General features: G+C 44.7%; 1 protein-coding gene across 1 annotated transcript in view; it reads left to right on the top strand.

Annotated features, from left to right (window-relative positions):
- The window catches only part of LOC125452853 (collagen alpha-1(XXII) chain-like), a 444,116-nt gene that overhangs the window by 52,170 nt on the left and 374,024 nt on the right, over nt 1-17,922 (top strand). The window contains exon 5 of the mRNA XM_059645502.1: nt 14,798-14,921. Within this exon, the coding sequence (XP_059501485.1) occupies nt 14,798-14,921 (124 nt within the window). The remainder of the gene's footprint in view (nt 1-14,797; nt 14,922-17,922) is intronic.

Raw genomic sequence — 17,922 nt, 5'->3', positions numbered from 1 at the left:
TCTGTGTTTGTCTGTTTAGTCTTATTAGAATTTTATAGATTTCTATGAAATCACCACTGTCCTTCTGAACTCTAGTAAATATTATCCTAACCAATCCAGTCTCCCTTCATATGTCAGTTCCGCCATCTCAGGAATCAGACTAGAATGTTTAGTTGCATTTCCTCCAAACGTCAGTCCTGCCATCTCAGGAATCAGGCTAGTATGTTGAGTTGCATTTCCTCCATAGATAGAACGTCCTTCCTCAGATAAGGAGAGAAAAGCTGTACACAATACTCCAGGTCTTGTCTCACTTCAAATAGAATATCCTTTTATTATCGGGTGTACTCCAATGTAGAAGTATAGTGAAAAACTACTATAATATTTGCCTTCTTATGGTGGCATCTTAGGTACAATACCGAGGTACAATTTTTGGATACAGCAGAGTAATAAAAGTAGTTGCATTATTTACAGAGTTGAAAGATAAGTTAAATAGGACATCATTGAAGAGTTGGCGTTAGAGTAATGAAATAGACATTACAGTGTAGCAACTCAGCACAAGGCCTCTACATGTGGTCTGACCACTCACATAAGATCCCAGTCCAACAGCTGCACTGGTCTGTTCTTTACTGGCACTCAGCTGCTCCAAGGTAAGTGCCAGGATTGCCTACCTCACAATGGTATCTGCCAGGGATGATCTGCCTGCACGCTGCTCTGGGGCTTGCTGCCCATGCACTATACCGGGTCTTGCAGCCCACAAGCTGTTCTAGGGCTTGTTGCTCACTGTTCTGGTGCTCGCAACACAAGCATTGTACCAGTGCTCACTGCTTGCAGTGTTCTGGGCCTCACTGCACCAGGGACTTGCTGGCAGCACCTGCTGTTGCACCAGTATTCACCTCCAGTGCTAAGGTAACAGCAGAAGAAAGAGAGGGGAAAAAAAGGAAAAAGATAAAGAACAGGTGGAACAGAGGATCTCTGGCAGGGGTGCCCTACTCTGTCACCTTCTTGCTTTATGGTTTATTATAATTACAGTAAGATATCCCTTTTCCTGTGCTCAAATCCTCTAAACATGAAAGTCAAAATGCTACTCACTGCCTTCACCCATGCTGATCCTGCATGCTTACTTTCAGCATCTGGTGTGCAAGGACACCCAAGTCACGAATACAACTCTACCTTTCCCAATCCACCATCATTCAGATAATACTTTGTTTTCCTGTTTTTGTTTCCAAAATGAATAGCCTCACATTTATCCACATTATACTTTATCTGCCATGCATTATCCCAGTTGCTCAACTTGTGCAAATTACATTGCGACATCACTGCATCTTCCTCACAGCTTGCCCTCCTAATAGCTTTGTGTTGTCTAAAAACTTGGAAATTTTACATTTAGTTTCCTCATCTAAATCATTAATGTTATGAATAGCTGGAGTCACAAAGCCAAATAACCTCTTCTTTCCCTAATTGCCAATGTTCTCTCACTCATTACCATTCCTCTCCCACTGTCTCCTAAGTTGTGATCTCCACTTTCCTATCTCCCACCTGTCTATCCCTTGATTGCTGACTCACGTCCCCTCCTTACTCCAATAATCATATGGAGGTCTTCTTCTGTTGGCACCTGGCTTCTCCAATGTGTGTACACCTTGCTCCCCACCCAGACCATCCCTGGTTTACAACCTCCTGTCCTGAAGATTCCCTTTGGCCCACTAATTGAAACTTCTGCTTTAGACCAGTTTCTATATCAAGCATTTACCCTAGATGTACATTTCTTCAGACCTATCACATCAGTGACCCTAAATTTGACCCTAACCCTAGCTTCGGGCCATCAGGATAGCTGAACACTTATACAGACAAAATTAATGGCTGGAAAGGATTGCCTGCCTCAATATCACTGACTTCCACAGGGACTGAAGGCATGCTTGTTACAGTTGCCTAAACCCTTAATGATAATTTCACCAATTTCATTCTCCCAGCAAAGTGGGACAGTAGGCTGGTGGAGTGATACTCACAGCAGTTCAGTATTTAAATTATCATCTTGTAGTAAAGTACTTGAATTTAACTGAGAAACATTTTTGTACTCAGGGCAATTTGTAAGAATACCAATTTAAGATGAAAACTAACATTTTACCAAATGATAGGAAAGGGTGATTATTTTGAAAGAGATAGATGATAGATGCATTGCCATGTAGAATATACCAGTTAATGATGTTTGAAAGTTAGCTGTTGCTTTCTGTTTCAATTTGAAACCGGGCAAGTCTGATTGGTTAAGACATTGCCCTGAGAAATGAACTCGCAAATGGCTAGACTTTTTTCAGTAGTACCTGAACTCAACATTGATCAATTTGCCCCTGTATCTTGTCTCAAATATAACAATAACATCTTGTATTGATATGACGCCTCTTACTAACCAAAAAATTCCCAAGCAGTTTCGCAGCATACAAAAGTAGGTAGTTGATCAGGTGACCAGAAAACTTGGCCATAGATATAGATTTCAAGGAGGAAGTGCAAGCAACTGTTGTACAAAATGACAGCGGAGTAGGATGCTCCAGACTGGGCTTGTCCATTCCACCTGCTCTTCTTCTCCTGTTGTTCTCTTCTCCTCGCCTCCCGACCTCTGATGCTCAACAGCTCCCAACCTCTGGCGAAAATTTCCAGCTTCTTGTGGCATAGTGGCCTCCCGGTGTGGTGTGGAGATCTCCCGGCCAGGCACAGTGGTCTCCTCCCGTAGGGGCTTCCCTGTGTGCTGCGGTGGCCTCCCGGCAGGATGTGACAAATTTCCAGTGTCCTGCTACGGCCTCCCGGCATGGCGTGTCACTGGTGTGAAGCCAGAACCCAGTGTAGACTAGAAGCTAGGCAATGTGGTCTACTGTACTGAGTCTTTATTTTTGTAATGCTGGACATTTTATTTCTGTATCGTCTAAATTTTGTAACGAAGGAAGATGCTTCTAGGTACTTTTGTGTCTAAGTCAGCACTGTAATTGGTAACTTAGAAACTTCTCACTATATTTACTGAGCAAATGTGATAATGAAAGGTATTCTATTCTAAAAGCCAACAGTGGAGCGATATTCTGTAGATTGCTGTTATTTCATTTGATGATATGATGATTGTTAACTTGGTTGAGGAGCTGTAATGATGCCTACTCCACTGTACAAGTATCCCACCAATTTGATCCAGTGTTCATCAAAGAAATAAAGAATGAGAAGTAAAAACAAAATGTAAATCCAATTCTATTTAGAACATAGAACATAAAACATACAACAATACAGCGCAAAGCAGGACTTTAGGCCCTCGATGTTGCGCCAACCTGTGAACAAATCTAAGCCCATCCCCCTACACTATCCCATCGTCATCCATATGCTTATGCAAGGACTGTTTAAATGCCCCTAATTAACTACTGTTCCTATAAATTCTGTGGATTATACAATGTACAAGACTGTTTATATATATCTGGTGGGCACTTTAGTGAAAGAATACATTTCTCCTCAGAGCAGGGATTTTCACTGGAATCATTTCAATACATATTTTACTTAAAGTTAAATGATAGAGTAACTTTTTCTTCTAGATTTTTTTTGTGTCGTTACTTATATGTAACTTTTTAACAGGTGAGCATTGTCTCCAATATGAATTTCCCTCTTGGAATTTTCTGTATGGATGATGAAGGAATGTGTTACACATTGTCATTCATTAATATTAATTGTCAGAAGACCAATTTTCTGCAGTTTTACAAAATATGCTTCTAACTTGCCAGCTTCCAGCCTGATAGAGAGCACCCAATAGTCAAACCTTAGCATCAGTCAGAGATAAGCAGACTGTGCTGCAAGCAATTTGAGCAGTACACTCGCACAAGGCTCTACAGTTGTTGCTCTCCATCACCTCCACCCATATCTTAACAACAATTTTTCCCCTGCCCTCCCCTTCCAGTCCCAGACCTCCAGCCAGAAACAACACTACAGCAGGGTCCCCTAGAATTGGATCAGCAAAAACAACAATGGAATCTCTTTGAGTGAACTGGACAAGGGCTGGAGCAAATGTGGCAACACTCGGGAGAATTAAGTCATCTTCACTGCGTCAACAGGTGTGTCAGAGCTTTGGGATTTTTGCCCAATTACTTTGAATTAATCATGACCTGACCCTCCGTTGCAACAAGTGGTGATTTTTAACCCAGAGAAGGGACTGTGAAAGCAATAAATCATCCAGGATCAGCCACACTGCCTGTCTGCATTGTCCAGTCCATTTAGATTGATACACACCAGCTGGGTCCACAGATTGTGAAGACGGGACTTGCACAGTTCGTACAAAGTCGAAATGTAGCTGGATGTAAATTTATGGATTTGCTCAAAAAATAGTCTTGAAGATTACACATGAATTTACAGCAACACCTTTAGTGCTAATCAGGGGGTGGCACGGTGGCTCAGTGTTTAGGATTGCGGCTTCACAGCACCAGGGACACAGATTCGATTCCAGCCTCAGGCGACTGTCTGTTTGTAGTTTGCACATTCTTCCCACGTCTGTGTGGGTTTACTCCGGGTGCTTTGGTTTCCTCCCTCAGTCCTAAGATGTGCAGGCTAGGTGGATTGGCCATGCTAAATTGCCCGTAGTGTTCAGGGGTGTGTGGGTTATAGGTGGAATGGGTCTGGGTGGGATGCTTCAAGAGGCAGTGTGGACTTGTTGGGCCGAAGGGCCTGCTTCCACACTGTAGGGAATCTACTCTCTAATATAGACTCACAATTAATTGTGGCTAATTCTGATGTAAAGGTTTTGAGTGTTGAGGTTTAGTTAGGATTGTGTAGTTACTTGGAGGGAAACTGAGAACGTTAGAGGGAGGAGAAACCTGAGAGAGATCATGCAGCAGAAGTATAGGATTGGGAGGCAGAGCCTGAGGGTGGAGGGTGAGACAATTAGAAGCAGCATTCAGAGTCAAATAGAATGCAGTCCAGGCAGTAACATGGACCAAGTTACTCTACAACTGCTAAACTTTATCAAAGAGACAACAGAATTACCCAGAGCTTTTCATGCAGTTTGTGCTCTAATATTTGTTGCTTGCTGCTAAAATCAAAGCATGCATCACAAAAGCTGCAGAAACTCTGTCCAAGCTGAACAAGAGAGTGTGGAACAGTAGAAAACTGATTGGGAACATCAACTTGTGAGTCTACTGAGCTGTTGTCCTCAACTCCTTTCTCTGCAGTGGTAAGACGTAGATCTCTTGAGCTGAATGGTGTGGTGCCTGTGCCATTCAGTCTCTAATTCTATGTAAAACCAGTATCTCGAACCACCTTTTCAATTCATAAACCACTTGTTGCAGTGACCTCCATCGAATGTCAAACTTTGATTTGGCTGCTTCCACCAGTAAAGCACCTTAGTGAGTTTTCTGACATGACAGATGCCACAGAAATGCAAATTGTTGTGAAATACAGACCCCTCCAGAAAAGGATTTTGGTCCATTTGGTTTAAAGAAATCATGTGCTGTTCTGTTCATGGCTAGGAATGTTAAAGTAAGATCAATGCTGTCAAACAATTTAAAAAGGTATGATTTTATTTAATCTCACAATTAAAATTGTTCATCTCAATGAATCTTAGTTTTAATTGCATATTTAATTTGTATAGCTGTTTTAACTATTTTTGTGCCAGATTTATGAATACACCATGTTGGTTAAATTGGTGTTTGTTTAGGCCTGTTTTATAAAATGAAAGCCTTCTCTTTACTGTTCCTGCGGAGATCAATCTTCTGGGATCAATTAGCATAAGTAAATTTACAGAGATAAAAGTACTTAAAATTTTATTATCCAAGCAATTATTTGCTGACAGTTTTCCATCTTGTGAGATGAATGCTTTGCCTCATTGTGGTCAACTCTGTGCTAAACATCACTTGGTCTGAGTCTGCTGCATTAGCTATTTTGCGTAGAGGAGCAATGCAGTGATTTTAAGACTGTACAAAACACTGGCTTCAGTTGAAACAGTTCCAGTCACTGCATTTTAGGAATGTTGTGAGGGTATTAGAGAGAGAGAAAAGATTCACAAAATGGTTAATTTTAATTGTGCTAATTGATCTCAGAAAATGGTTCCAGTGGTGAAGAATTTCAGTTATCTGGATGGATTGGAGATGGTGGGACTGCTGTCCCCAGAGAACAGAAGATTAGATAGAATGTTTGTAATCGTAAGTAGTGTAGACAACATAGTTGGGGACAAATTGTTCTTATTAGGGAAAGTCGAGTGGGTGGTTTGCATCTGGAATGTATTGCCGGAGAGTATGGTAGAGGGAGATTTAGTTAAGCTTTCAAGAGGAAACTATGTTATTATTTGGAAAGGAAGAATGTTCAGCTGCATGGGGAACACAGAGGGGAGGGCATTAGAATTCCTTGTTCAGAAAACCAGCACAGACATGACTGACCAAATGATGACCTTTTGCACCATAACAATTTTGTAATCAAAAGAAACGGCATGTTCAGCTAAAGAGTTAGAGTTTAAGAGGAACGACCAAAGCTTGGCTCATGGGAGTGGGTTTGAAGAAAGATGATTTGGAAAGAGAGAGGATTGTTGTGGAATCTAGGGAGAGAAGGTCTGGCTGAGATAAGAAACAAAAAATAAGGATGAGACCTTTTCTTTATTCATTCATGGGGAATGAATATCATTGGTAAGGCTTTCATTTACTACCCATCTCTAATTTCCCTTGAGAATGCAGTGATAAGCTACCTCCTTGAATAAAACTCAATTGGATAACTAAGCTACTTCCAAGGTCAGTTAAGAGTCAACCACACGTAGACTAGACTACAACAAGCTGACAAATTATGAAAAAAGATAATACAATGTGAGGCTGGATGAACACAGCAGGCCAAGCAGCATCACAGGAGCACAAAAGCTGACGTTTCGGGCCTAGACCCTTCATCAGAGAGGGGGATGGGGAGAGGGAACTGGAATAAATAGGGAGAGAGGGGGAGGCGGACCGAAGATGGAGAGTAAAGAAGATAGGTGGAGAGAGTGTAGGTGGGGAGGTAGGGAGGGGATAGGTCAGTCCAGGGAAGACGGGCAGGTCAAGGAGGTGGGATGAGGTTAGTAGGTAGCTGGGGGTGCGGCTTGGGGTGGGAGGAAGGGATGGGTGAGAGGAAGAACCGGTTAGGGAGGCAGAGACAGGTTGGACTGGTTTTGGGATGCAGTGGGTAGGGGGAAAGAGCTTGGCTGGTTGAGTGGTGCAGTGGGGGGAGGGGACGAACTGGGCTGGGTTAGGGATGCAGTGGGGGAAGGGGAGATTTTGAAACTGGTGAAGTCCATATCGATACCATATGGCTGCAGGGTTCCCAGGCGGAATATGAGTTGCTGTTCCTGCAACCTTCGGGTGGCATCATTGTTGCACTGCAGGAGGCCCATGATAGACATGTCATCTAGAGAATGGGAGGGGGAGTGGAAATGGTTTGCGACTGGGAGGTGCAGTTGTTTGTTGCGAACTGAGCGGAGGTGTTCTGCAAAGCGGTCCCCAAGCCTCCGCTTGGTTTCCCCAATGTAGAGGAAGCCGCACCGGGTACAGTGGATGCAGTATACCACATTGGCAGATGTGCAGGTGAACCTCTGCTTAATGTGGAATGTCATCTTGGGGCCTGGGATGGGGGTGAGGGAGGAGGTGTGGGGACAAGTGTAGCATTTCCTGCGGTTGCAGGGGAAGGTGCCGGGTGTGGTGGGGTTGGAGGGCAGTGTGGAGCGAACAAGGGAGTCACGGAGAGAGTGGTCTCTCCGGAAAGCTGACAGGGGAGGGGATGGAAAAATGTCTTGGGTGGTGGGGTCGGATTGTAAATGGCGGAAGTGTCGGAGGATAATGCGTTGTATCCGGAGGTTGGTAGGGTGGTGTGTGAGAACGAGGGGGATCCTCTTGGGGCGGTTGTGGCGGGGGCGGGGTGTGAGGGATGTGTCGCGGGAAATATGGGAGACGCGGTCAAGGGCGTTCTCGATCACTGTGGGGGGAAAGTTGCGGTCCTTAAAGAACTTGGACATCTGGGATGTGCGGGAGTGGAATGTCTTATCGTGGGAGCAGATGCGGCGAAGGCGGAGGAATTGGGAATAGGGGATGGAATTTTTGCAGGAGGGTGGGTGGGAGGAGGTGTATTCTAGGTAGCTGTGGGAGTCGGTGGGCTTGAAATGGACATCAGTTACAAGCTGGTTGCCTGAGATGGAGACTGAGAGGTCCAGGAAGGTGAGGGATGTGCTGGAGATGGCCCAGGTGAACTGAAGGTTGGGGTGGAAGGTGTTGGTGAAGTGGATGAACTGTTCGAGCTCCTCTGGGGAGCAAGAGGCGGCGCCGATACAGTCATCAATATACCGGAGGAAGAGGTGGGGTTTGGGGCCTGTGTAGGTGCGGAAGAGGGACTGTTCCACGTAACCTACAAAGAGGCAGGCATAGCTGGGGCCCATGCGGGTGCCCATGGCCACCCCCTTATTCTGTAGGAAGTGGGAGGAGTCAAAAGAGAAGTTGTTGAGTGTGAGGACGAGTTCAGCTAGGCGGATGAGAGTGTCGGTGGAGGGGGACTGGTCGGGCCTGCAGGACAGGAAGAAGCGGAGGGCCTTGAGGCCATCTCCATGCGGAATGCAGGTGTACAGGGACTGGATGTCCATGGTGAATATGAGGTGTTGGGGGCCAGGGAATTGGAAGTCCTGGAGGAGGTGGAGGGCGTGGGTGGTGTCACGGACGTAGGTGGGGAGTTCCTGGACCAAAGGGGAGAAAATGGAGTCCAGATAGGTGGAGATGAGTTCGGTGGGGCAGGAGCAGGCTGAGACGATGGGTCGACCAGGGCAGGCAGGTTTGTGGATTTTGGGAAGAAGATAGAAACAGGCCGTGCGGGGTTGGGGAACAATGAGGTTGGAAGCTGTGGGTGGGAGGTCCCCTGTGGTGATGAGGTCGTGAATGGTGTTGGAGATGATGGTTTGGTGCTCGGGTGTGGGGTCATGATCGAGGAGGCGGTAGGAGGTGGTGTCGGAGAGTTGGCGTCTGGCCTCGGCGATGTAGAGGTCAGTGCGCCATACTACCACTGCGCCACCCTTGTCTGCGGGTTTGATGGTGAGGTTGGTGTTGGAGCGGAGGGAGCGGAGGGCTGCCCGTCCTGCGGGGGAGAGGTTGGAGTGGATGAGAGGGGTGGAGAGGTTGAGGCGGTTAATGTCTCGACGGCAGTTGGAGATGAAGAGGTCGAGGGAGGGTAGGAGGCCGGGGGGTGGTGTCCAGGAGGAGGACTTGTGTTGGAAGTGGGTGAAGGGGTCAGTGGAAGGAGGGTTGGGTTCCCGGTTGAAGAAGTAGGCATGGAGGCGAAGACGGCGGAAAAACTGCTCTATGTCCAACCGTGACTGGTATTCGTTGATGTGTGGTTGTAGGGGGACAAAGGTGAGCCCCTTGCTAAGGACTGACCATTCGTCCTCAGTCAGTGGGAGGTCTGGGGGGATGGTGAAGATGCGGCAGGGCTCAGTGTCGCTGTCTTCTCTGGGGTTGCTGGCTGTGGAGGTTGTGGGCGGAGCGATGAGGTTGTTGGACGTGGGCGGGGTTCCGTCGGCCGTGGGCGGGGTGCCACCCGAAGGTTGCAGGAACAGCAACTCATATTCCGCCGGGGAACCCTGCAGCCATATGGTATCAATGTGGACTTCACCAGTTTCAAAATCTCCCCTTCCCCTACTGCATCCCTAATCCAGCCCAGTTCGTCCCCTCCCCCCACTGCACCACACAACCAGCCCAGCTCTTCCCCCCTACCCACTGCATCCCAAAACCAGTCCAACCTGTCTCTGCCTCCCTAACCGGTTCTTCCTCTCACCCATCCCTTCCTCCCACCCCAAGCCGCACCCCCAGCTACCTACTAACCTCATCCCACCTCCTTGACCTGTCCGTCTTCCCTGGACTGACCTATCCCCTCCCTACCTCCCCACCTACACTCTCTCCACCTATCTTCTTTACTCTCCATCTTCGGTCCGCCTCCCCCTCTCTCCCTATTTATTCCAGTTCCCTCTCCCCATCCCCCTCTCTGATGAAGGGTCTAGGCCCGAAACGTCAGCTTTTGTGCTCCTGAGATGCTGCTTGGCCTGCTGTGTTCATCCAGCCTCACATTGTATTATCTTGGAATTCTCCAGCATCTGCAGTTCCCATTATCTCTGAAATTATGAAAAAACTTTGGTGAATCAGAGAGGTTTTTACAACAATCCAGTAATTTCATGGTTACCATTACAGATGATAGCTTTTTGCCCCAGGTTTAATTTATTTTTGTTTTGAAATGATGGGTCCTAATCAGGAGGAGATGCTTAAATCTGAGGCCAGGGCAGGTATGGCACCAAGGACAGGAGTAAGAGGCAATTAGGATTTGATAGTGAAAAAAGATGAAACCTGCAATGTCGCAATGCACTGAATAGTTGAATTCATTTACAATCTAAATTCAACATTCATTGATTGTTTCAGATATATTTCTTTAATCCCTGCAGATAAGCTAAGAACGCTGCAGCATATGGCCAGACACAAATCTACAAACTAAAAATAAAGTGAGCCACAATAATAATCATATTTACTCGTTCGAGAACTCTGACTGGGGTATGTGTATGCCTGGAATCTGTCTGAGCAACCTTTAACCTCTGATGTCAAACATCAGTACCTCCACTGAGTCCTCTATGCAAAACACAAGGGACACACTATGCTTAGTGAGAAAGGTTAACTAAGAAAAAAACTGCTTATTGTTTGTAACCTTTGGACAACACAACTGTCATTTTATCTAATCAGTTCTTGCCTTCTCGAAGGATGAATTATTTCATTTTATGTATCAACATTTGACCATTTTGAGGAACTTTCCTTCTGAATCCTTTCTGTGAAAAAGTGGTCAAAAGATGGCATGAAATGATGAATTGAATTGGTAATCTTGAGATACAATCTTCTTCTTTATGGAGTGCACCAGACAGTACATTGTGTTTTCTAGCTGATAGGGGCTCCACTTGAAATTGTGGGAGGAATTTAATCTCAGATTGTGGGCAGGAAGTGGGGAACTGGGCCGTCTTAAATGTGGGAGCAGGGAATCATTAGACGTCGTGTGGCAAGACACCTCCTGGGCAGCACGGTGGCTTAGTGGTTCATACTGCTGCCTCACTGTGCCAGGAATACAGGTTCAATTCCACCCTCTGGTGAAGTTTGCATATTCTCCCTGAGTCTGCATGGGTTTCCTGGTGCTTTGGTTTCCTCCCACAGTCCAAAGATATGCAGGTTAGGTTGATTAGCCAAGCTAAATTGCCCATAGTGTCCTGAAATGTGCAGGCTAGATGAATTAGCAATGGGAAAATGCAGGGTTTGATTAGATTAGATTCCCTACAGTGCGGAAACTGGCCCTTTGGCCCATCAAATCCACACCACCCCTTGAAGCATCCCACCCAGACCCATCCCCTTATAACCCACACACCCCTGAACACTACGGACAATTTAGCATGGCCAATCCACCTAGCTTGCACATCTTTGGACTGAGGGAGGAAACCGGAGCACACGGAGGAAACCCACACAGACACAGGGAGAATGCGCAAACTCCACACAGACAGTCGCCCGAGGCTGGAATTTAACCTGGGTCCCTGGCGCTGTGAGGCTGAATGCTAACCACTGAGCCACTGTGCCGCCCCAAAGTTCAGTCAGCCTCAGACTGCCAACAGCTTGTGGTTATAGGCATAGAGTGGGGGAGGGCGAGTCTGGGTGTGATGCTTTTTGGAGGGCTGGTGTGGACTTGATGGGCCAAGTGGCCTGATTCCACACTGTGGTGAATCTGTGATTAAAATGGAGGCAAGAATAAGCTACGGTGGGAAATTTGTCCATTTCCAGTGGAATCTAAACAGACTCATTGTTGAGAAAATTGATGCCAATTATCCCTGAATCGATTTACATGTAGTGGTGGCTCAGGGATTAAATGTGAATAGCACATTATTCCATGCCTCTTAAAAGTTGCCGAGTAGCTATTGATGGGTTTGCCTGTGGCCTTGTGAGGATTCCACCAGTCGCCCAAGCTAACATTAGGAGGTGGAGTGGCTGCTTGATGCCATCTCATAAATGCTGGATCATTCACCAATGTCCATATCTGTTCTTGCCTCTGACTCTCCTGCAAATCCTTCCCCTTGACTCCATCCAGCCTTCACTCACTGGAATCGATGGGGATCCAGCGATGGTTCCTTGTTCAGTCAGCCTCAGACTGCCAACAGCTTTTGGCAGGCAGGAGTTTCACCTTTGGGGTCTTAAATCCAGGAGGCATTCTAACTCTGACCAGTAAAGTGCATGACAGGCAGTTAACTTGGTTGGCTCTCCTTCACAGGGAAAAGTGGGTTTTTCACCGAGGCTTCAATTGAGGAGGCAGGGCCCACAATGGGAGCATTATATTTTCATCTGAAATTTTTACACTAAACAGAACGAAAGGAAGTTAAAAGAATGTTGTGAGACAAATGGCCATCACTTGGAGGAAAAATTGAATGACATTTGTGGTCTGAAGGATTGAAGTGTGCCTTTTGGTAGTTGTAAATGAAAATGGCATTCAGTTCTCACTGGGTGGGGAAGAAAAATAACTTCAATAATTGAAATGTATTTTTTCTTTGCTCTCAGTGATTTTAATATTTATGTACATGGGTTGGTATCTTGCTGAAAGAAAAATAAGATTGTTAATAATGATGATGGAGCAGAGAATTTGTTTAAATGCATTGGACTCTCTCAAATTATTTCTATGAAAATGGATAATTTCCGAAAGTGTCATGTAACTTTTTTTTAAAAGATCCTCAAATAAGTGAACTAATCTGGGCAACTTGGTTAGATCAAGCATACCCCTGAGTCTGCTTGCAAACCAGGCTGTGACTATGCTTCATATTCATGCCACCCACATTTAATTGGCCTGAACTGCCCAATGCCCAAATTGTAAATGACCTTTGTCAGCCAGATTTGAGAGAACATACCAACTCTGTCAAAATATAGCAATGCATTGGGAACACACAGAGATAGAGGCTACTTGTATCTTGCGTTTGTTAGTGGAAAGATTACCTTAACTAGGCAATGTGATCGACCTTTTCTCAGTTTCTGTTTTGTAGATGTTGCGTCTTGCTGCTGGCTGATAATCTAGTCGAGTAGTCATTAATTGGATAGCTCATTCAAAGACCCAGTCCAGATGCAATGGCCCAAGTGGCTTCTTTCTGCGCTGCTGACTTCTATTCTATGCTTTTTCTTCACATGGCAAAATTCTTCATTTTATTTTGTTTTTGCATAATTTTTAAGCCTACATCTTAGTCATGGTTTTTACACGATATTACAAATAGGAGAACTGGGACGTAAAATTGTTGGCGGCAGTAACTCAATGTGGATGGTTGACAATCACATTTATAACCTGGTAAATTAATGTAATATTCTTTGTTAGGTCATTGTGTTATTGCTTTTGGCACCAGTTGCTTACAACAAGTCATAAAAACTTGTAAGATGGTTGAGCTATTTCTGCATGAGTAACCTCTGTGTAGTGTATTGAATGGATGGTCAATCAGGAACAACTATTTACACATAGGCGCAATCCTTATTTGAGCCAAAGACATAGTTTATGGATTCCACTGGGGAGCACAGTAGGATGAGTCTGCACGGGACTGGGACTGCAACATTACTGGCTCAATTCTCTGATCCACACTTTGTGCATGTTGCTACTCACTGGGACTGTGTAATTCTTCATTTTTTTTATTCTGCTTTCCTTCGAAAGGCATGTCTGGAGCACATGGTGCCATGTTTTGGGCCAGGAGACAGATCCCAAATCCACCCCCAGCTTGAGTGGGCGTCAGATTCCATTGTTGGCACTAATTTGATCCACGCCAGTTGTCCAAACCAACTTGCCATGAAAAGAATCTAACTTGCCGTGGCAAACACACATTTGATCTGCACGTTTGGTGTCTGGAGCTTCTGGATAGTGATGGTTGAGATTCCAATTTCCTTCCATCTCACAGCTAAGCAGAAATCTCTCCCTCTCTTGCTGACTGCCATTACGTGTATTGAAAGGATTTGCAGATTTCTGATCCACCTGTTTGGCCATGTTATGAATGCAACTTCTATGACTGTCAATTTCAAGAGCAAGGAGCTTTGAGATGAAGCATTTCTGTGATTCTTTTCCCAGTGCCCATCTCTACATGCTAGGAAGTAATTTCCAGTGCAGATAAGAATTTTTAAAGCCTTGACTACAAAGAACGCCAAGAGCATGCTCTCAACTACCCCGTTCTTGATTCATTAAAATGCAAACTTAATATAATCTGTAGAGAAATTGTTTTATGGGATATTCTTGTGTTAAGTTCCTAATTAACAGAATTCTAAACTAATATACTGTGGTTACATGGAACTGCCATCATGACAGTCTTTGAAACAGAAAATTTCAGGCATTCCAACATTGAAATAAAGACTGATATTCTGTTACTATCCATTCATTCATAAATTCTTCTTAAAGCATATCTGTGCACTTCTCTCTCTTTAAGCTTCTCTCTCTCTATGTTAGTTGTTCCTGAATGATTCTTAGAATTGACTTGCAATGATCAGAGCTATAAGTCATAGGAACAAGCAAAGACTCCTTGAGCCTTGTCCATCACAAAATTAGGTAATGGGCAATCTGTATCTTCCAATGATGTACCTGCCTTAGTTCTGCAACACATCAAGACCATTGTCGAACAAAATAAATTCATTAACCTCAATCTTGAAAATTTCAATAATGAACACAGTCAGTTACTCACTGAGTTGTACATCCATTGAAGCTGTATCTTGCTGGCACTTTAGACACTAGTTCTTTCTAGGACCTTTCTATCTAATCCCTCAGTTGTGAACTGATCACTTGTGATTCGTTCCAGGCAGATTTTTCCAAAAGGATTGCCAGAAAAGTTTACTTTTGTTGCTATATTTCGCCTGAAGAGAGCCACCAGGAAGGAACATTGGCAACTTTGGCAGATTACTGACCAGTCTGGTGGTATACAGGTAAGCCTGACTGATAGGTATAAGATCCTGAACAGTTTCAACAAGGTAGACATTAGAAGGATATTTACTGTTGTAAATCAGTCCAGGACTAAGGGACACTCTTCAAAAAGGTGGGATCATCCTCTTAGAATGGAACTGAGTAGAATTTCTTTCTTTCAGAGAGTTATGAGACTTTGAAGTTCACTGCCTCTGAAGGTGGTAAAGGCAGGAAAGGGATAGATTCTACTTAGCAAAGGGATCAAAGATTATAGAAGATTTGGTGGGAATGTGCAGTTCAAAACTCAAACAAAGTAGCTATGATTTTATTGAATGATAGAGGAGGCTTGAGGAGCCAAATAGCCTACTTGTGCACCTAATTTGTACATTCATAAGATCCATTAACCGTTCTCCAAGAAGCAGAACTGCCAGTTTTTGAAATCTGAAATGGAGCCACAAACTGATGGTAGCCTCAGGAAGTCATTGGTTTCAATGGAGGAAACAGGTGAGGTTAAGGTTTCTACTTAAAAGCAAGGGGTTGGGAACAAAAGCAGCAGGTCAGCTAGTGGAGCGATTGAGGGTAAAGTAGGTGTTAGGACCATCAAATCAAAAAGGAAGGACAAGCAGAGGCAGATAAATGAGCACATTTGGTACTAATAGCCTGAAGTATGTTTATTTCAAAAGAAGGAGTATTATGGGAAAGGCTGATGAGGTGAGAGCCTGGACTAGCCCATGGGATTTTGATGTGGTGGCTATTACAGAGATTTGGTCGAGAGGGAGAACTGGACTGGCTGCTCAATATTCCAAGGTTTTATTGTTTTAGACGAAATAAAGAGGGAGATAAAGAGGTGGAGGAGTTGCATCACTAATCAGGGAGAATGATAAATCTGCACTCGGAGAGGACATACTGGAGTACTCATCCACTGAGACGATATGGGTAGAGATTAAAAATAAGATAGATGCAATCACTCTGATAGGATTTTTACCATAGGCCTTCCCAACAGCCAGCAAGACATTGAGGAACAGATATGTAGGCAGATTATAGAACGATGCAATAAAAACAGAGTTGTCCTAGTAGGTGACTTTAACTTCCCCAGTATTGACTGGGACTCCATTAGAGCAATGGGCTTAGATGGGGCAGAATTCTTGAAACCATATGTGGATAGTCCGAGTAGAGGAGGAGCCATACTGGATTTTGTATTGGCTAATGAGCCTGGCCAGATGACTCACCATTTTGGAGAGTATTTTGGAAACAGTGATCATAACTCCTTACATTTTAAGACAGCTAAGAGTGAAGATAGGTTTGGCTCCTGTGGCAAGGTACAAAATTTGGAGAGGGCAAATTACATCAGTATTAGGCAAGAGCTAGGGAGTGTTAATTGGGAGGCGGTCTGATCAGGCAAGTCCACTTTGACATGTGGGAGTTGTTTAAAAATCTGCTTGTGAGAGTTCAGGACTGGCATGTTCCAGTAAGAAGTGTGAACAAGGATGATAAGTTAAGGGATCCTTGGATAACAAAGGAGGTTATGAATTTAGTTAAAAGGGAAAAAGAAGCAGATTTAATGTTTAGGAAGCTAAAATCAGACAGGGCCCATGAGGAACGACGCAGTAAAACATTGCCATGGGCTAGTGAGACTAGGAATAGAGAGGAGTGCAGCTGAACACATGGCTACAGAGCTGGTGTAAGAGGGAGGGTTTCAGGTATCTGGATCATTGGGATGCCTTCTGGGGAAGGTGGGGCTTGTACAAGAAGGAAAGGTTGCACCTGATTTGGAGGGGCACCAATATCCTGGGCAGAAGGTTTGGTAGAGCTCTTCAGGAGTGTTTAAACTAGTTGGGCAGGGGAATGGGAGCCGGAGCTAAGGGTCGGAGGATGGGTAACTGGTGTCCAGGCAGATACAGCATGCAGAGAGTCTGCAATGAAGGATAGACAGTTAATAGGGCTAAGTTGCAGTCAGTACAACGGGTTGAAGTGTGTCTACTTTAACGCAAAAATTGTCAGGAATAAGGATGACAAACTAAGAGCATGAATCAGTACATTTTTCTCTTTATTCATTTATGGGATGAGAGTGTCACTGGCTAGGCAGCATTTATTGCCCATCCCTCATTGCCCAGAGGGCAGTTAAGAGTAAGCCACATTGCTGTGAGTCTGGAGTCACATTTTAGGCCAGACCAGGTAAAGATGGCAGTTTCCTTCCCTAAAGGATATTAGTGAACCAGGTGGGTTTTTTCAACAATTGACAATGGATTCACAGTCATTATTAGACTCTTAATTCCAGGTATTTATTGAATTCAAATCCACCATGGTGGGATTCAAACCCAGGTCCCCAGCATGTTGTCTGGGTCCCTGGATTAATGGTACAGTGATAATACCACTAGGCCATCGCCTCCCCCATAATGGAGCTACGAAGTTGTTGAATGTTCAGGGGTTTAGATGTTCAAAAGAAATAGGGAGGGAGGGAGGAGTTGGGGAAGTGGGATTGCTTAATCAGGGATGGTATCGCAGCTGCAGAAAGGGAGGTCATCGAGGAGGGTTTGTCAACTGAGTCAGTATGGGTGGAAGTCAGAAACAGGAAAGGAGCAGTCACTTTATTGGGAGCTTTCTAAAGATTCCCCAACAGCAACAGAGGTACTGAGCAACAGATTGGGAGGCAGATTTTGGAAAGGTGCAGAAAATAGGGTTGTCATTATAGGTGCCTTCAACTTCCCTAATATTGACAGGAACCTCCTAAATGCAAATAGTTTAGATGGAATAGATTTTGTCAGGTGTGACCAGGAAGGATTTCTGACTCAATATGTAGATAGTCTGACTAGAGGGGAGGCCACATCGGATTTGGTGCTTATCAACAAGCCAGGCCAGGTGTCAGCTCTCTCGGTGGGACAGCATATCAGTGATACTGATCACAACTCACTGACCTTTACTATAGTCATGGAAAGGGATGGAACAGACGGTATGGGAAAGTATTTAATCGGGGGAGAGGGAATTCTGTTAAGAAAGAACTGCAGAGCATAAATTGGGACCAGA

This window comes from Stegostoma tigrinum, chromosome 4 (assembly GCF_030684315.1).
Source record: "Stegostoma tigrinum isolate sSteTig4 chromosome 4, sSteTig4.hap1, whole genome shotgun sequence".
Lineage (NCBI taxonomy): Eukaryota > Metazoa > Chordata > Chondrichthyes > Orectolobiformes > Stegostomatidae > Stegostoma > Stegostoma tigrinum.
The sequence above is the reverse complement of the archived record's forward strand: the minus strand, read 5'-3'. Positions and strand labels throughout refer to the sequence as shown.